The following is a 20,855-nucleotide window of genomic DNA, read 5'->3' as shown; positions in this document are numbered from 1 at the left end:
TCATTCTCAGCACTGCAATAACACTGACGTGGTGGTGGTGTGTTAGTGTGTGTTGTGCTAGTCTGAGTGGATCAGACACACCAGTGCTGCTGGAGTTTTTAAACACCTCAGTGTCACTGCTGGACTGAGAATAGTCCACCAACCAAAAACATCCAGCCAACAGCGTCCTGTGGGCAGCGTCCTGTGACAACTGATGAAGCACTAGAGGATGACCAACAAACTGTGCAGCAGCAGATGAGCTATCGTCTCTGACTTTACATCTACAAGGTGGACTGACAAGGTAGGAGTGTCTAATAGAGTGGACAGTGAGTGGACACAGTGTTTAAAAACTCCAGCAGCACTGCTGTGTCTTAATTTTTTTTTCCCTTCTTCCTCTTTCTCTTTGGTGGACACCAGCGTGCGCTAAAGACTGTAGCAACCTACCAAAGACCACACCGGGCTGTTGACCATTTACAGTGAGACCAGAAACCTCACACTGAGGTTTTACAAAATCACCTGTGAATTCAGACAAACACACATACTCAGATTTCAAAGCTGGACTTCTCAGTAAAGCTGGAAAATGTGTCAAAAAAGTGAGAACCATCTGAGAAACTTGGACTCAGACTTCTTTACAGTGGTGGTGATAGGAACCAGGGGTCGCCATGACTACAACACAAATATAGACATTTTATTTACTATCCAGAACCACCAGTGAACCTACACGAGTCTTCTGAGTTTATATGGAATGTTGATGATGGAAAATAGTGGAAAATCTGAAATAAGTTTTCTTTGGGGACTATTTTGCCTCACAGCGCCCTGCATATTATGTATCCCTCCACCATGAATGGAGTTTAAGGCCGAAATCATCTTTAAAAAGATTGTTCTTCAAGGGTTCTTTAGTAAAGACAAAGGTTCTATATAGAATCATGAACACACAAACCATTTGCATGCTAAAATGGTTCTTTGCATGGTGAAATAGTTCTTCAGACTGATGGAGAATGTGCTGTAAATTGTTCCATATAGCACCAGAAAGGGTTCTGCTATAGTTACAATGTCAAGCCTCTAACAATAAAGGAATTTTAGCATGCAAATGGTTCTTTGAGTGTTCATGGTTCTATATAAAACCTTTGTATTTACGAAAGAACCCTTGAAGAGCCGGCTTTCTAAAGAGCATATCATAAAACAGTGTCTCAGTCATCAGGCAGTGAATTCATAACCATTTCATGTAGGAACTTTCTGTGAGGGAGCTTTTAGAGGTGGACGTCTGGTTCCTATCACCACCACTGTGAACAGTTCTGACTCGGTAAGTTTCTCTAGAACAGAGCGTTTCACACCAAACCACTCTGAACGACTCTGTTTACATCTTAACCACTTAATTATGCAGAAATTTTGAAACATCAGTGGAGTTCTCCTTTAAGGGTGGGCGATATGGCAAAAATGAGGTCGCAATACTTTAAAAGACATTTTTAGGCAGCATGATATGAATCACGATGCACCAGAAAAACAGCAGCGTTCAATAAAGTCTGGAAAAACTGAACAGACTGTTTAAGAAGGAACAGGAGGAGAAATCAGACCATTATTTTATTCATTTATTCATTTATTTTTAATAATGTCGTCCAGTCACCTCCTTGGGTAACACTTTATTTGAAGGCTACTTACATAAAGGCATCATAACACATGCATAAGCATTGAATAACACATTTATAAAGCAATGTTTGAGTCTTTATAAACAGTTAAACGCAAGCTGAAGAAAATAACACTGTATTGAAAAAAGGTTTTGTACTTTAACTCATGCAGAATTATGAAAATGATGCTTCATAATGGTCTTAAAAAATGAACAAATGGTAACACTTTACTGTAGGGTGCTGTTCATAAGGCAACATGACACCTACATAAGGTTGTCACGACAACTGACATAACCCTACTTAACTGTTTACAAATGCTTGTTCCAATAGTCATCATTCACTGTAAAGGTTACATTCGCTAATGTTGATCAAAGTCAGCTAAAGTAGACTTTATGACAGATGACGCCTGTTGTAATAAGTGTTATTTAGGGTCATGTCAGATGTAATAAAGTAATAAATATAAGTGCCATGTAGCCTTATGAACAGCACCCTACAGTAAAGTGTTTAGTCTAAGGTCCTTTATGTCAAAGCAGTGTCATTAATTCATAGAACATCTGATGTCATGTTGTGGTTTCTAGCATAAGTTGGTCATAAATAGTGAAATATTGCTTTGTAAGTATGTTGTTCAGTGCTTATGCATGTGTTATGCAGTCCCTATGTAGGTAGCCTTCAAATAAAGTGTTACGACTCCTTGTTACGATGCAGTTTATGCAGCTACTATGCAGTGGTTTTGTTTACAGCCTTTATATTTGGTCTAAATCTCTTTTTATGATTCATGCAGTTGTTAGAAGTGCTGACTGATCACACATTCGGAGTGTTGTGACAGAATTGATCACAATAATGATAACATCGTCAGATTGCCCAACCCTACCTTTATCTCTCCTACCATTGGGCAGCCTTGACTTTTGGCTTAAGTTATCTGGCTAACTGATAATCCTCCGTTGTAAAACGCTCTCGTTTGCTCTTCAGAGCCTCCGAGATCTTCCGGGAGTTTATTCTGTTCATTTCTGGTTCCACGTTCTCCTTCACTGCATGATGAAAGTGTTCAATCCTAGTTCTTTGCTGCCGTTCTGGTGCTGCTCGGTAACCACTCTGGACTGGTTCATTGCCACAAGCTGCAGTTGTTTTCCTTAAGTACCTAATTATTGTTATGATGATTATTTGTATTTTTGGGAACCCTCCACCCAGCTCGTTTCTGTATGTGTGATCATTTGGAGATTAGTGCCAGGTCTGATTTCTAACCCGTTCAGAACAGTTTATGGTATTTGTTTATTATGTTTCCTAATTTTGCTTTATAATATGCGTTTAAATGCATATCTAAATAAAACAAACATCAATAAATAAATAAATCCATATGCTTGTGTTACATTGGATTAAAGGTGAAATTGAAGCGCAAGTTTTAAGTTTTGGGCCCCCCCTATGCTAATGAACTTCAGCCCATGTTTATAGGTAACAGTGAGTCTTACAGGGTCAGAAACCACAGAATCAAGTCTATTAGAGACACTGAAGAGCTCCAGATTGAACATTTAAAAGGGAAATCCACTGAAATTTCAAAATTTCTGCATTAATTCAGAGCGGTTTGGTGTGAAATGGTTCAGATGTCTTTACAGTGGTGGTGATAGGAACCAGGGGTCGCCATGACTACAACACAGATATAGACATTTTATTTACTATCCAGAACCACCAGTGAACCTACACGAGTCTTCTGAGTTTATATGGAATGTTGATGATGGAAAATAGTGGAAAATCTGAAATAATAAGTTTTCTTTGGGGACTATTTTGCCTCACAACACCCTGCATATTACGTATCCCTCCACCATGAATGGAGTTTTAGGCCAAAATCTTCTCAAAACTATCATAAAACAGTGTCTCAGTCATCAGGCAGTGAATTCATAACCATTTCATGTAGGAACTTTCTGTGAGGGAGCTTTTAGAGGTGGACGTCTGGTTCCTATCACCACCACTGTGAACAACACGGTAAGTTTCTCGAGAACAGAGCGTTTCACACCAAACCGCTCTTTGTTTACCATTTAATTATGGAGGAATTTTATAAAAAATAATCCTTTAAAGCAGCTAACAGTGTTAGATGTGGGCATCCACTCCAAATTTGGTCGATTTATGAGTTATTTCTTTTCCCACCATTGAAACATCAGTGTTGGTATTTTAGAAAGCTTTTTATTTTTGCCAGATTTACAGCACTCGCATTCCTAAAAGAACACATTCAGCATTTATTTCATACATCCGCTAAACTATACGAGCTACCAGCTAATTCATGTACAGATTTACAGAGCTTTCCTGTATTTTACAGTCACTGCTGATCCACACTGAACAGCCCCTGTTGCGCTAAGAACCACCTGCCGTGTTTTTACTTTTTAATCTGAAAGCACGAGACGTATCAGTGAAGTGGAGCGAAGTTGGAGCGAATGAGGAGTAAAATGATCCGCTGGCCTGCTGCTAGCACTGCGCTAACCCTGATCCTGAGAGAACAAAGTCAGTTTAAGCTACTCAGGTTTCTCTGAATGGCCTGTAGTGGTGATTCCAAATAAAGGCACGTCTTGAATACATACACACTGGTGTCTACGGTTGATTCCAGAACACACTACAAACCTCAGTTCCAGAAAGGGTGGGGCAGTGTATGAAAATGCAGATAAAAACAAATATTTCCACAATAATAATCCACAATATATTTAAGGTCTTACCTTGTCAGCTTGGTCAACATTAGGTTTTTTAAATAAATATATGCTTGTTCTGAAATTGCAGCCAAAAAAGTTGGGACGGGCAATTTAGGACTAGGGACATGGAGAAGGATTACAGGTGATATAATCATGCTGATTTTGTCACTAATCCGATCAACACGTTTACATGCACTTGAGTAATCAGATAATATAGAAACTCCAGGTCTACATGTCAGACAGTGATCAGATTTATGCTTTGCAACCAGCCAATAAACTCACATATTTAAATCCCTCATTTCGTGTTTGGTTTCAGTGCCACTCCAACAGTGTTTTGCTGTGTCTCGCAACATCCACCGTCTGATCTCGCGCAGACTGAGAAATCCGAAAGAAATCAGAGTAAGAGTTCACATGCACTGAGAAATCTGATTACTGAGCTAAAATCCAGCCTTTTTATCAGATTTCTTCATCGGATTTCTAGATCGGAGTATGGTGTTTACATGACCATTTGAATAATCGGATACCTGCAGAAATCCGATTATGATCGGATGATTGAGTGCAGGTAAATGCACTCATTGGTTTTCATGCAGAATCTGAGCTTCTTCTGAAGAACGGTTGGTGAATGAGGCCCAAAGTTCCTCAACTGAGCAACTCAGTGATGGCAAGGATTTTTAAGTATTTCACCCTCAACGATGCATCTCATCTTCTAAAGATCCGGAGAATTCTCTGTGCGTAAAGAGCAAGGCCGAAATCCGCAACTGACCTTCGACCCCTGGGGTGGTACTGCATTAGAAACAGCATGTTTCTGATGGAGATCAGCACAGGGGCTCAGGAAAGCTTCGGAAACTGTTGTCTATAAACACGGTTCATCGCTGCATCCGCAAATGCAAGACAGCGGACCATCCAGACTGTTACCAGTGTAAAGTTTAAAGTCCTGTCATGGTATCGGGGGGGTTTAGTGACCACGTACACAGGGTAACCTTCATGCTGTCTTCTGTTAGAAATGCTGAAGCACAAAATAAAACAAAGATGTACAGGTTGCACAGCTGAACACTTGCATAACGACAGAATGGCAAAAAAATCACTTTCAAAACTGAATCATTTGACGTCTTCAGTCCTCAGACATTTCAGTGCTGTAGGAGAGGTGATGTAACAGTGTGTAAACCCCCCCTGGTATTCGGGGGTCCCATGTTGGCTGCTAACTCTCTCTCCATAGCGACGCTGATGCTTCAATGTCGGTAAATGTTTGTTTTATCAGTTCTTCTGTAGAGTCTCTGTTCTAGTGCGGTTCTGCGCTCTTCCTCACAGTAACTGAGATCTTCCTCGTCTCCTCTTCTGTAGAGTCTCTGTTCTAGTGCGGTTCTGCGCTCTTCCTCACAGTAACTGAGATCTTCCTCGTCTCCTCTTCTGTAAAGTCTCTGTTCTAGTGCGGTTCTGCGCTCTTCCTCACAGTAACTGAGATCTTCCTCGTCTCCTCTTCTGTCTTCAGTGTGAGAAGTGAGGAACAGTCACTCTTCACTCCAAACTCTTGGGAAACTGGGCGAGTTTTCAGATTTACAGATCTGCTGCAGCTCATTGTAAAGTGTTTCAGAGGAGTCCGGGCAGAGTTACAGTTTCTAGGCTACGAAGGACCAACTGGGTGAACCAGTCTGCTACAGCGCCACCCTGAGGCAGAGCAGCGCTGCAGCTCTAGTTAGTTAAGAACACCAAAGACAGAAGCTGATGGTGAAATACGATCAATAATGAGCTTCACTGGATTTTTCCTGATTTAAGGGTCTATTTTTCCCTAACAAACTGCATAAGTTAAGGGACCCCTCAGAATTTTGACATTCAGGGGGTCCAAGAGATTAGTTATTGGGTCCCGGACCCCCCCAGGACCCCCTGTATTTCGCACCTTGGCTCCTGTCCCAACTTTTTTTGGAACGTGTTGCTGGCAACAAACTTGGAATTAACATATATTTTAAAAAAGTTTATAAGATAAAACAAATATGATCTTTTTATTCTGGTTTTAATTTAATACAGACCAAAATTTACTAATCACTGCTCTCAGTCTTCATTAGCATTTCACATACTGTCCCAACGTTCATGGAACTGAGGTTTGTACAGTGATTCCAAATACGATCTCCAGCATGACTGTTTATGGAAATTCAAAGCTACAGTCAACAGGTGGCAAAATCAACATGCATCTATACTGTATATCAGGGATGTTAGCTGGCGAAACTCGGGCTGAGCTTCAGTTTCACCGGCTGATCTATGAGGAATCTGGTCATTAGCTATGCTCTTCTCTGGCTCCTCATTACAAGGAACCTGCTTTAGCGAATGAAATGTTCCTCGAGGTTTTTCTTCATGATCCCCGTCTGTCTTTGTGCTGAAGCTCGTTGGGCTGGAGCTCCTGCGGTGCTGCTGCTGTTGGTGGATTGACCGTGTCTCGCTCTGATGGAAGACGGCTTCTTCTTCCCACAGTTCCCCACTCATCACGTCTGTTTATGTTCTCCAACACCATCAGCCTGGAGGAAGGAGAAGAGGCCACTTAGTTTCCCTGCGCTGTGTATATCAAAAACCTCTGAGTTAAATACACACTTATCGTCAAAAATAATAGTTGCACCCAGAAGGAAATGTCGGATTGCAATGCTATTCGGTCACTCAATGACAGTCTGGCACGACACCATTGCAGTATTTGGCGATGTTGACGTGGTGTTAAGGGTGGTTGTCATAGCGCTCTGCGTGTATGTAGTCCTGCGTCGTGCAGCCATCTGCCAATGGTGCTGGCACTACTAGGATGACTCGTGGAGGGCATCACTGCTCACTGAATGTTGGGTCACTCCGGACACGTCAGACATTCCGTCGGTTCTCTCTCTCTGTGATTCATGTAGGTCTCCCAGATCCTTCATGTCGCTGGTTCATGCCTTCTGCTATCCACTGCTGCTAACAGATGCTATGGTAATATCTGCACGGCCGGTATGGCACGCAGTACGTCAATAAGACCATCCCTCTTCCTGGAGCCCTACGATGCGACCCCTCTCCAACTCTTCCAACTGCTCTAATTGCTAATTACTCTTCTCCGAGGCAGACTCACCAGCACAAAATGGAGAGCGTGCAGGACGGGACGACCTTATGTAGTCAGTCAGTTACAGCGATAAGGCCCGTCCTTGCTTATGTCACGTGGGCGGCTGAGCGTGAAACTTGAATCACTTGCATGTCTCATGATGTCAAACCTACCCACCAAGTTTCATTCCTGTCGGTTGATTCCTTCTGGGTGCAACTACTTTTTGTCGACGAGTGTAATAATCCGTTGAATATACTTAGTAACTCAGTACTGCTAATAACAGCGAGATCATCAGCACCTCCGGTTCTCTGAACACTACTGACTTTCTCACACAGAAATGCAGCTCAAAATGCTTCTGAAAGGTGCTGTTTTAAGTGTGTATTCACCCTGAGCGGTCAGTAGACTCTCCCTCAGGAGAACCGTGACCTCCTGCAGCTCCTGCTCGGCCTCCCGCACGTTCGGGTCCAGCTGAAGAACCTCCTGCAGGTCGGTGCTGGAGGACAAGTAATCCTGCAGGAGATAAAACGCACCAGATTATCATCTTATATCAGTAAACATGTGGAGGCCTAATAAACTAAGCGATTGCTTGAGGGCCCCCGAGCACTAAACACCAGTCTGATAATGTCCAAAGTCCATCCTCACAGACTTTACAATGGACTGAGCCTCACTGATGCCTTCATATGCTTTGGTCACAGTTTTTGACAGACGAGAGCACAAATCTAATGTAAAGGAAACTTAATGGATGAAAGAGCTAATTAACAGAAACCAACCCGACCATTAAGAAAGCTGAGCATCAGCCTTCAACACTACAGCTGAGAAGGGTCTGACCAGAGCCTGTTTATGAGGAGTCTGGCCGCTTCCTATTTCCCCTGTTATATAAAGAACAGGACTGCTAAACAGCAGAGGGCGCCCACGAGCGAGTCCTCAATGAATGGAGGTGAGTGGAGCTTAATAAATACAAACGAAAAGTTAAAATTGTTTCTAATCACTGAACCAGAACTTTCCTTTCATTTTAGACAGTAGAAGAATGGATTTCACTAAAAAAGCAAAGAAAACTCACCTGTATGTTTCCTTTTCTCTACAGCAAACGGGTTTTGGGCAGCAGGATGCTAACATTACTGCTACTGAGTGCTGATTGGTTGGTGAGCGGAGCAGCTCATTGGCTGTTCACGCCCACTGACGTTATCAACGTACATGAGGCGCCGTTTTAAACTCCTATAATTCGAGTTTAAAAGCTCTTAAAATATAACAGCGGTGTTAAAATGTTTTATGCTGTTCTGTGTTCAGGATATGAATGAATTTGTTTATTAAAAGTGTTTAAACATTTATAAACTATGGTTTTGCTCAAATGCTCCATCTTAACCCATTCACTTTGGACTCACTCGGGAGCGCCCTCTAGAGTTTGAGAAACCCGTAAGACATTACAGAGTGGAAATTCTCCTCTGGTCTGACTGCAGATCTCCACCCGCAGTTTCAGTCCAGCGGTTTCAGGCCAGTGGAGCTCATACGCAGTAAGACAGAGTGACTGTGCCCTGTAAACAAAGTCCTTATAAGAAAAGTTTGAGCGTCACATTCATATTCTGATGTAAACAGCAACTGTTTGGGCTGGTTGTATGTGTCCTCATGCATATTAGCATTCAGGAAGGGATATCATTGCTAAGCTACGAATCAACCACTGGTAACTTTTAAACCAAAAGCCTAAACACATTACAGAACCATCAGAAACAAAACGAAACACTTAATGGTTCCTATGGGGTTTCAGCAGGGATATGTTATTCCTGTACATGTAATGTAAGTGTTCACATTAAGCCCCGTATTAAGGGTAAGTTAACTGAGCTGTATGTCTACATAACCCATTAGTTTACCCAGAGCCACATAAGATGTAGTTTGTGTAATATTTACCCTTTGTTTTAGTCTAAAGCTTAAAATATAACGTTAGCCCAACACAAATATACCACAAATTTTTTGGAAACTCACATAAAACGACAGAAATGTTAATTAGACTAAAACTCGCTAAGAGAAACCAGAACAAGTGTCGGCTCATGTGCTGAATGGCGCTGGCTTAAACCTGCTGGAGCGAAACTGTGGCTCTGCGGCTCTGCAGACATTGTTGGCGTGGCTACAGTATTAACCTCACCAGGCTGCAGAGGAGCAGTAGCCAATGAGCCAAGTTAGCCAGGTAGCCTACAGGATCACTGTTTGGGTCTACAGCAATGCACAACAATGAAGTGCTGAAAAAGTGCTCAAAATTACTGAAAAACTCAGCGAGGGAGCAACATATTACTGCGAAACTGAACTCATTTCCCCAGACGCACTAAAACATGCCAAAACTTTCATAATCCTCATTATTTTGTTATCCCTCCACAAGTCCAGCTCTTACTCAGCATGCAGCAACAATATAATATTAATAATAATAATAATCGTTATTTATAGAGCACTTTTCATGCTGGTGGCAGCTCAAAGTGTTTCACAGACAGGAGGTGAAGCTTAACAGTAAAAAAACTAAGAGTATTAAAATTTATATAAGTAACTGTAGAACTACAAAGTGCTCCTGTATGGTCAGTGGAGCTGATAAAATGGACAATGAGTGTAGAAACAAGGAGGTGGACATAAAAATTTCATGTCTAGAATTAAATCTTATGTTAACTTACACTGGAAGTTAAGAATGTTCTCTCCTGCTCCTGTAAAGCTACGTTTTGGAGAAGGTTACAGCTGCTGGGTTGAGAGTTTGAGATATTAAGTTAATTTTCTGTGTCCTCCTCTGATAAAGCGTTCTAATCGAGCAAATCACAAAGGTATTTACCAAAATGATTTTCATATATATATATATATGTGTGTGTAAAAAAAGTGGTGTCAGTATTTGTGGTTGACCCAAAGTGGAACCCCTTAGAACATCCAGCATCTTCCAGCATGGAAACTGAAAGACTTAAATTACCTTCTCATTCGGATTTTAAAAGAATGCACTCTTTCAGTAATTTCATCACACTCGTCCTTTCTAGTCATTATCGTTTAGTTCCTGGCTCCTTTTTGGGGTTTAATTCTGTACAAACTTCAGTTTCTATATGACTTATTTTTTAAGTTTCCGTTCCACCTTAAATGGTGCAGCTGGTACGTTCTGCCACCTCAGGCATCAGAATGGAACAGCTGCACCAGTTAAGACGGAACAGAAACTTAGAATAAAAATAAGTCATATAGAAACTGAAGTTTGTACAGAATTAAACCCCAAAAAGGAGCCAGGAACTAAACGATAATGACTAGAAAGGACGAGTGTGATGAAATTACTGAAAGAGTGCATTGATCTTCTGTTTGTGCCAAACATGGCATTATTCATTATTTGTTACATATCACTGCTGTAAAACCTCGTATCTCCATTTTTGTCGTTTTTCAGTTTTGACATAATTTGAAAAAGCCTGTTGTTCTTTACATTGTGTGTAAATTTCATGATGAATGGACCAAAAGAAACATCCCAGAATGACTTGTTAAAAAGTCTGGTTCCATTGACTTACATTAGAAGTAAAGTAGGTTTTTTCCTTCTCCTGTAAAGTTACCAAGATACAAGGTTTTGTTCCGACAGCAGCGATATATTTTTTCTCACTTTATTTCTTTGAATTTGTTTGTTGCTTGTCTGTTGCACTTGGTTACACATTTATTAAAAACAACAAAAAGATTTGCAAAAAAAAGAAGTAAAATTATTAGTGTTTGAAAATACTCAGGAAAGCACAAAAGGTTACAGCGGCTGTGCTGAGATATTACTTTCATTTTTCATACAGTGACCCGTCCCAGAGGAAAGAAACTCTTTCTTAAGATTGTCTCAGAGACATACAGCATATCTCAATATTATATTAATGAAGGATCACTGATTTCTGAGTTGTTTCTCTTAAAGGAGAAAAGAGGAGATTAACATCAGCATTTCACTGTGAGAATCTCTGGTGATGAAGGAGAAAAGCGTGAGTTCTCCTTCTGCGCTGACAGACTGCGGAGAGAGTTCTGTGATCTAGAACAGAGCTGTATAAGAGAACGGTGAGATCTCACACTTTTCTCATGGAGATATTATCCAGCTCAGACTGGACTGAGACGAGTCAGAGACTACAGAGTTATTATTCCACATGTGTGACAATATTTAGATCAAAACAGGAGAAAACGGCTTCAGCCTCACTCTCAAACTGGACTTAACCGGGTCTAGAAGAACATGAGCTCTCAGTTAGAACAGTTCTTTCCTCTGGGGTGTCTGGGGTGAGCGAATCACAAGCGTATTTACCAAAATGATTTTCATATAAAAACGGTCAGTAATCACCTTCAGGCCCTTGTGCGCGAGAGCCCGTCTGTAGAACGCTTTCTTATTGGCCGGCTCAATCTGAAGAGCTGAATCGCAGTCCTGCTTCGCTTCTTCATATCGGTCCAGTTTGAGGTAACACAGCGCTCTAGAACACAGAACAGATCATAGTTTAAAAACCTATTCAGTCACATTTATTGGGCTTAAAAAGGGTTCTTTAGTAAGGGTTCTATTCAGGACCATGAGTACTATACAGAACAATTTCATGCTTAATGGTTCTCTTCATGATGAAATGGTTCTTCAGATTGAAAGAGAATGTGTTGTATATGGTTCTATATAGAACATTTTTGAAAAGGCTTCTATACAGCATCAACAAGGGTTCTTCAAGCGTGACATCATAACCATGGAAGAACCTTTTTTGGTGCTGTGTAGAACCATACAACACATTCTCCATCAATCTGAAGAACAATTTCACCAATCAAAGAGCCATTTAAGCATGAGATGGTTCTATATAGGTTCCCATTCAGAGCTGTTTGGTGTGAAACGCTCCGTTCTAGAGAAACGTACTGAGTCAGAACTGTTCACAGTGGTGGTGATAGGAACCAGACGTCCACCTCTAAAAGCTCCCTCACAGAAAGTTACTACAGTAAATGGTTATGAATTCACTGCCTGATGACTGAGACACTGTTTTATGATAGTTTTGAGAACTTAAACTACATTCATGGTGGAGGGATACATGCAGGGCGCTGTGAGGCAAAATAGTCCCCAAAGAAAACTTATTATTTCAGATTTTCCACTATTTTCCATCATCAACATTCCATATAAACTCAGAAGACTCGTGTAGGTTCACTGGTGGTTCTGGATAGTAAATAAAATGTCTATATCTGTGTTGTAGTCATGGCGACCCCTGGTTCCTATCACCACCACTGTAAAGACATCCGAGTCTCTACAATCAGCAGTTTTGATTCCAAAACACTAAATTATGCAGAGATTATGAAAAATCATTTACCCCTTTAAATTTATTTATCACTCCGATTTTCCGTTCCACCTTAAATGGTCCAGCTGTTACATTCTGCCACCTCAGGCACCAGAATGGAACAGCGGCACCATTTAAAGTGGAATGAAAACACTGAATGAGAAGTTGGTAAATAAGTCATATAGGAACTGAAGTTTGTACCTAATTAAACCCAAAAAAGGAGGCAGAACTAAATGCTAATGACTAGAAGGGAACTGGAGTAGATTCCTCACTGATATAAAACTCGAGCAGAAGTAAAAGTATTAGCCTTTGAAAGTACAAATGCTTTAAAATATTGTCCTAGAGAGATGTGTTATCCAACGTAGCCAAGACTTTAGTAGAAATATTTAACCAAGTCCATTTCAAGCCCATTTAAGCCCATCAAATATGACTTAATGACAATAACTTTATTTATAGAGCACTTTTTGTAGTGGTGGCAGGTCAGAGTGCTTTACAGACAGGTGATGAAGCTCAACAGCAACAGAAGAAACTATAAGTATAAGTTTAAACTCATATAAGTCAATAACACAGATCAGATTAGATAGTAGAGTTTTACTGAAGCTCTGAGTTAAAGAGCTACGTTTTCAGATGTTTATTAAAAGTGAGCTCTGAGCTCGACTGTCTAATAAAAGCTGAACTGAGCTCCACAGTTTAGAAGCAGAATAACTGAAAGAGTCTCTCCACGTTTTCTGTGTTTTACTGAAGGAGTTCAGAAGGTCAGAATCTGCAGATCTGAGATCATAAACAGACGTTCAGGAGCTTTAAGGTCATTTAGAGCTTTAAAAACCAGCAGCAGAGCTTTAAACTCTCTCTAACAGATCCAGGCGGTCAGTGCAGCGTGTAACGGGGGGGATATGAGCTCTCTGTGTTGGTGCTGTGAGGATCCGTGCTGCTGCGTTCTGTATGGGTTGTAGAGGATGGACTGTTTTCTAAGGGAGGTCAGTAAACACTATAAATACACGACTGTATTTATGTTATGTAATTTATTTCTGTAATTCCTTTAGAGTTATAATAGATTCTCTGAGTAAACCAGTCCAGTCCAGTCCAGTCCAGTCCAGTAGTGATGCTGAGTGAAATGAAGCTCAGTGTTGACGTGTCTCAGCACATTCAGACGGCTGACTGGAGCAGAAACAGCATCAGCACCGCTCTGCAGCACCTGCTCCATCACAGACTCCATTAAGGCTCTATAATTAGTCTGGAATTAGTGGACGCGTAATGAACTCTAAAGCTCACAGACAGCACTCCTCTCTGCACACTCCTCTCTGCGTACTCCTCTCTGCGTACTCCTCTCTGCGCACGCTTTGCTGATGTTTACTTTGCGTTTTTGTGGAGTTCAGCGTTTCTCCACTTTCCTGTGGCCGTGATTTCCTGTAGAGGTGCACGATATGACGATCTGTTATCACTATTGTGATAAACTCTTTCACGATACTCCTCTCTGAGAATGTGATGGGTGTGGTCAGCATTTCTAAAACACTGAGTGTGTTTACATGCACTCAATAATCTGATCATGATCGGATTTCTGCAGTTATCTGATTATTCAAATGGTCATGTAAACACCATACTCTGATCTAGAAATCAGATACAGAGGCTGGATTTTAGCTCAGTAATCAGATTTCTCAGTGCATGTGAACTCTTACTCTGATTTCTTTCGGATTTCTCAGTCTGAGCATGTGTGCGACGGTACCGAGCAGCGAACAGCGTCACCGCGAGACGCAGCAAAACACCTTTGAAGCGACAATGAAACCAAATACATGCTTGACGAAATGAAGGGTTTAAATATTCTTTATTTTCTAGATTATGTATTTTCATATTTTCAGGTAATGTTTTTTCAAAGCTGCAGTATGAAGTTTGAGTTTTACGTCACGTCTTCTTCTGTGAGTCTATTGGCTGGTTGTAAAGCAGAAATCTGATTACTGTCTGACTCCTGTAGACCCAGAGTTTCCCCATTATCTGATTACTCAAGCGCATGTAAATGTGTTGATCGGATTACTGACAAAATCTGATTTTCTGCAGTTTTAGGATTATTAAGTGAATGTAAACACACTCACTGAACAGCAGCATAGATCACAAAAAGACACAGTTTGACCAATTATAGAGCCTGAAAACAACAACAACCAGAGTATAATAACGCATAGTAACAAGTAACTGATTGGATGGCAGCCGGTTATGACATCATCTAATTTTATTCATGTTTTAACCAATTGTTTCATTTTCCCTCTTGTTCCTGTTGAATAATAAATAAAAATGACTGGTCCTCATTTACCAACCGCTGTTTTCTCCTTAAAACCCACTTACGCAGTTTTTATGAAGGCTCTGAGATTCACCAGTGTTCTCTTATGTGGGGTTTGTTCTTAGGTAAGAACATAATCTACACACTGAAGAGCACAAAGGGGAGAACAGTTCTGCGCTTTAAGAACACGTCATGAATCAGACGCAGACTTTTTCTTAGGACCTTTCTCAAGAACACAGTTAAGAACAGACCTAGAATGATATTGGAGAACGAGGCCCAAAGTTCTCATAGTGAACACTGTCATTTAAAAGTTTGGAATCACTTGTCATAATAATAAAAGTTATTTATTAATTCATTCTCCATGTTCTACAGGTTTCTCATCTGTTGTGGAATCATCTACACTGTTGAATATTTCTACATTTTCACAGCTGCCTACAAACTCTTTGAAATGTGTAGAATATTATTATTCATATTAATGATTTTGTTCATGCATCTGCAACAAAACTGTTTTTAGATCAGCAAACGTGGTGATTCCCGTTCTTTGGACTGTACTGTGGTTCTGCTGGTGTCTGAAAAAACAAATACTGTGATACATATCGCGTCGCAAGAAAATGTCTGAGTTGGAGCTGGGCAGTATGACAATATTCATCGTTATCGTGATAAATTACATCACAATATGTCACAATATGCTTTTCTGAGTATATCACAGATATCAGTCATCTCCAAACTGCATGTTTGATTATAAAAACAGCTTAATTAGCCCTGTTTAATTGGATTTACTGCAGCTCAGTGTGTGAGATGTTGAATACAAGTAATTGGATTCATAGTTTGATAGTATTTTTGAAATGTGGCACTGCTTTGTCCACTTTCACTTATCAGATGTCAGAAAAAATGACACTGTGTCTCTAAAAAAGCTTCCTGAAGTATTGTGATGTTAGATTTTGCCGTATCGCCCAGCTCTACTGAGTCTAATACTCCAGTTCTGATCTCCTGCTCCTGGTTCTGCGGTACCTGTTGGTGTAGATGGAGCACTCGCTGGGTTTGAGCTTGAGGCACTCGCTGTATTTCTCCATGGCGCTCTGGAACTGGGCTTTCTTCACCAGCTCGTTGCCCTCCTGCTTCAGCAGAGTGAAGCGCGCCTCCGTCTGTCTGGCTGTGAGGAGAGAACAACAGCTGTTCACACCTGCTCACTCGCACTGTTACTCTGGAAACCAGCCGTGAGTGTGCACACAAGTGTGAGTGTGAACTATAACAGAGGATAACAGATGAAAACAGTGTTGATTTACTGTAAAACTAAACTGTATGAGTGTCTGAGTTTATGATGATGATGATGATTAAATCTGCACACATTTAGAGGAAACAGACTGGAACAGCACACAGTTCTGTTTTCAAAGTACAAACATAGAACAGCTTTAAGCAGGACATCTTGCCCCATTAGAAGCCCCCCTTCCTGGGATAAGAAGCTCCCCCCTACCTGGAGTAAGAAACCCCTCCGTACCAGGGTTAAGAAGCCCCCCTACCTAGGGTACAAAGCTCCACTACCTGAGGCAAGAAGTCCTCTTACCTGTGGTAAGAACCCCCTCTACCTGGGGCAAGAAGCCCCCTACCAGGATTAAGAAGCCCCACTACATGTGTTAGAAGCACCACTTGTGAATTGTGCATAAATTTCACATCAAAGTTTTGCAAAATGTAAAACTTTACAAAACGGGACATCTTGTCCTATTAGAAGCCCCCCTCTACCTGGGTTAAGAAGCCCCCTCCTCACCCCCCCCCCACCTGGGTTAAGGACCCCCCCCCACACACACACACTTGGGTTAAGAGGTCCCCCTACCTGAGGTAATAAGCCCCCTTACATATGTTAAGAAGGTCCCCCTACCTGGGATAAGAAGCCCCTTACTTGGGGTAAAAAGCCCCCATTTGTGATTCTTGCATAAATTTCCCATCAAATATTTACAAAATGTATCATTTTTGTGACAAATATTTTTAGTGTTTGCATTTTCCAAAAAAAATATTATTAATTAAAGAACAATTTCGCTTAGAGATTCTACTTCATTTAAATAAACTACAGCGAAAGACAAAGCAGACAGCTGTGTTAACTAATTAGTTTTTGTGATTATACAGCAATTATAATAATAACAATTTAAACCCAAACATAAAGGAAATATATTTCCATATATTTTTCAAAATATGGGTCAAGTTTGTAATATACTTCCATCTGTGCTTGAAAAATACTATTACATTTATTTAATCTACATATGTGCACATATGTCAATATATTGGCAGGTATGTGGATATGTTGGCATATTTGAATATTTTAAAATATCACATATATTACACAAATGTTTTTAATATGAGCAAAAATATAAACATATATATTTGTCCTCCAGATGGGAGCAAAGCAGTGGCATTGAGTATTGAACTGTTAGGTGTAAAAGATAACCAGACAGATCAGATAAAGTGCAGATATAAAACTGTAAAACTCACACAAACTCGTCCAGCCAGACGCTAAAAACGTTCTCTGGTTCTAGCTAACGATCGCTACAGCTATTTAGACCACAGGCATTCAGTAAATGTGTAGAGTTTAGATTGAGCCCTGTCATTTCAGTAGGAGAGAGGGGGCACATAGGGGGGCACCTTTCTCCGTTTTGACGTACGGTTCTAGGAAAAACATTTAATCGGTATAGAACATTTACATTATGTGGACATTCTTTAAACTTTTAAAAAGGCCCATTTTCACCAGGCAGAAATGTTAATATGCCTTCAGTGTGTCAAAATCTTGAATCAGTCTCTCTGAATAATGTCTTATTCTTAAAATACTGATGCGCAATGTCGAAATAATGACGTACTCTGTCACAATAATGACATAGTATCTCATAATAACTATGTATTACCCTGAAATAATTTTCTTAAAATACAATAACTTTATTAAACATTCCATCCCAACATGATTCAAAATGATGTCATTATTTCAAGAAAATAAGACATTATATCAAGATGACAAATCAATATGTTGACAAAATGTCATTAGTTTGAGACAGTAAGTCAATATTTTGAGAATAATTGAGAGGTGCAGCTTTATTTTTAAGAGTGTGTTTAATTAACTTAGCATTTAATTAAAACTCTGTGTCTCGTGGTATTTATATTTTTTGGATCTGTGGCATTTTCTCATATGATTCTATACTTTATTCACCTGTCTTTCATGCCACCAGCATTAAAACTGCTATATAAATTATTATTATTATTATTATTATTATTATGAACCCTTTAAACACCCAGAACCCACCGGTGGGCCCAAAGTGTTATTACACACTTCTATAACCAGAGGAAAGCTCAACTAGTTTGCACTGAAGCCCCTGTAGTTACTGAATAATAAGCCTTAGTATGTAATAAGCTATTAGTGCCAGTTTATTTTGGAGTCATATCATTTTGTATGATTTAATATCAGTTATATTTGCCGATATTAGCTCCTTGAAATCAGTATCGGTGACCAAACGTTCATATAAATCCAGCTCTGATGAACAGCTCTGTGAAGATGCTCACCTCTCGCTCTGCTAGTCTGACATAACGTCCTGTGACAGAGCGCACGCTCCGCCGTGTAAATACCACATAAACACGAGCAGGTGAACTCTAAACCCCCCCGAACTCTGCAGTCAGTCAGGTACGGCCTGCCCACCGAGGCCTGAAGGACACCTGAGCCGCCCTGTTCCATTACGAACGACAGCCGCTTCAATTACTCTTCTACATAAAAGATTCAGCTGACAGATGCTGCAGTGCTGACACACACGCTCAGCCGCGCAGTGCTCTGCAGTGTGTGTGTGTGTTTGTGTGTGTGTGTGTGTAAACTGGTTTGAATGCCTCGGTCTGTTTGATCTGATCATGCAAAGTAAAGACACGCCAAACTCACACAGAACCAGCTCACGCAAGCAGATGAATCACAATGAAAACCTGCCGTCAGCGCAGACCGCTAAGATAAACGTAGATTGTGTTCCACTGAACAAATGAATGAACAGATGTAATTAGTTCATCTGTCAGTAAAAACGTGCTGACCTGAAGGAGCAGCTTGGTGTAAAATCCAGTTTTCCGCTCTTGTAATTATCGCACAAGTTTGCGTAGTTTAAGCACTGAAGCTATGAGGCTAATATAGCTAACAAGTAATGCTAGCTTACAGCTGCTAGGTTAGCACTCCTAAATCATCACACAACCTTAAAGCGTGTGGAGGTGTTCAGTTTCTCTAATAGACTTGAATATGTGGTTTCTGACACTGTATGAAGTCTGCACTGCTGCGGATTTCCACTGGACCTGCCACAATTTTCAGTGTTGTGTGCGGGAGCGGGCGGGAAACCAGCCCACTGCAGGTGGGAGCGGGATAAACCATGCATGAAGAGAAATCACAGCCTAAATAAAGTAGAATGATCACTAAATCATATAAACGATATAAAATGATAACAGTAAAACAGTTAAATGACTGAAGTCATTCTAAAGAGCTGTGAAGCAGCTGATCACGTAGATTCTCGTAGCTCACAGAGACGGCAGAGCCTTCAGTTCGGCGGCCACAGCGGCCCAGCAGAACACCAAAGATGACCGCTCTGTGGTTTAATTCCTGCTCTGTGTTTAAATGGTGAATAAATGCTGTTTGGTGAAGTTACTCACAGTTAGCCTGATGACCACGACTGACCTGTTATTTCAGCAGAGGATAACGTATTTATGAATAGATATTGATATCAGATACTGTATGTCAGTTCACTTTGATGAGTCTGCATGGACGGGAGCGGGACAAATGATTCCAATTTTCGGCGGGAGCGGGATTAAATCTTGGGGGAGTGGGCGGGAGCGGGACTGCAAAAACAGTCCCGTTCGGACTTTTACTCTATGACTCACTGTTATCTATAATCATGGACTAAATTCGGAGGTAAAATGCACTGCAATACTGAAGAATAAAACTTTCCTGCTAGAAAAACAAACAAAACCAGCATTTGTTGTGTTTTGGATGCTGATATGCTGGTCAACCAGCATGAGAAGCAAAACGAGTACCAGACTAGCACAAACCAGTTTAGACCAGCATGGAATTCAAGGTGGTAAGTGGGGGGAAGTTGTGTAAATTAGTGTAAATTAGTGTAAATTGTGTAAACGTCAATGCAGGCTGACAAATTCGAAGTGATAGTTGAGCCAAAAACCTGAATTTAACCAGTTTCCACAAACTATGCAGGTTTGGTGTCAGACAAGCTACGAGGCTGAAAAAGACCGTTCTTCAAGGGTTCTTTAGTAAAAGGAATTAATCTATTTAGAACCATGAGTTCTACACTTGCATGCTTGTTTTTTTTCTTCAGATGGATAACGAGTGTGTTGTATATGGACCCTTTTTTAAGAAATGGTACTTAATAGCACCAAAACTGGTTCTGCTGTTGTTACAAACTTGACCTCGTAACAATAACAGAACCGTTTTTGTGTTGTATTTGGTTCTATATAGCATGGTTTGTCAACCACTGGACTGTGGGCCAAACTTGGGCTGCTAATTGCCTTTTGGTGGTCCTTGGACAAAACACCCCCCCCCAAAAAGAAATTGTACTATTATTGCTATGAACCCAGAACACTTTTTGGTTCTATACAGTACCATTTTCAAAAAGGTTCCATACAGAATCATGCACAACACATTCTCTATCAATCTGAAGAAGTATTTCACTATGCAAAGAACCATTTAAGCATGCAAATGGTTTTATACAGAACTCATGGTTCTAAATAGGACCATTCCATTTACTAAAGAACCTATGAAGAACCATCTTTTTTAGGTGTGTAGTTGACAAGTAATGGAAGAACCGCACCAATTAGCATAATCGCTCGCATAAATCATGATTTGATTTTCTTTTGCTTTTTCTTTAAAGCAGGTTTTTGGTACAAACTTAAAAAAGATGGTTCTTTAAGGGTTCTTTAGTAAAGAAAATGGCTCTATATAGAACCACAATCCCTCAAAGAACCCTCTGCATGATTAAAGGGTCCTTTGCTTCATCGAACGGTTCT

General features: G+C 40.5%; 1 protein-coding gene across 1 annotated transcript in view; it reads right to left on the bottom strand.

The window, feature by feature from the left end:
• Positions 1-6,039: 6,039 nt before the first annotated feature.
• spag1a (sperm associated antigen 1a) overlaps positions 6,040-20,855 on the bottom strand; it is a 28,023-nt gene continuing 13,207 nt past the window's right edge. Inside the window, exons 5-8 of the mRNA XM_036565879.1 lie at positions 15,852-15,993; positions 11,617-11,743; positions 7,709-7,832; positions 6,040-6,783 (exon numbers count right to left, since the gene is read on the bottom strand). Of these exons, the coding sequence (XP_036421772.1) occupies positions 6,779-6,783; positions 7,709-7,832; positions 11,617-11,743; positions 15,852-15,993 (398 nt within the window). The 3' untranslated portion in view covers positions 6,040-6,778. The remainder of the gene's footprint in view (positions 6,784-7,708; positions 7,833-11,616; positions 11,744-15,851; positions 15,994-20,855) is intronic.

The sequence above is a fragment of the Colossoma macropomum genome, unplaced genomic scaffold (assembly GCF_904425465.1).
Source record: "Colossoma macropomum unplaced genomic scaffold, Colossoma_macropomum, whole genome shotgun sequence".
Classification (NCBI taxonomy): Eukaryota; Metazoa; Chordata; class Actinopteri; order Characiformes; family Serrasalmidae; genus Colossoma; species Colossoma macropomum.
The sequence above is the reverse complement of the archived record's forward strand: the minus strand, read 5'-3'. Positions and strand labels throughout refer to the sequence as shown.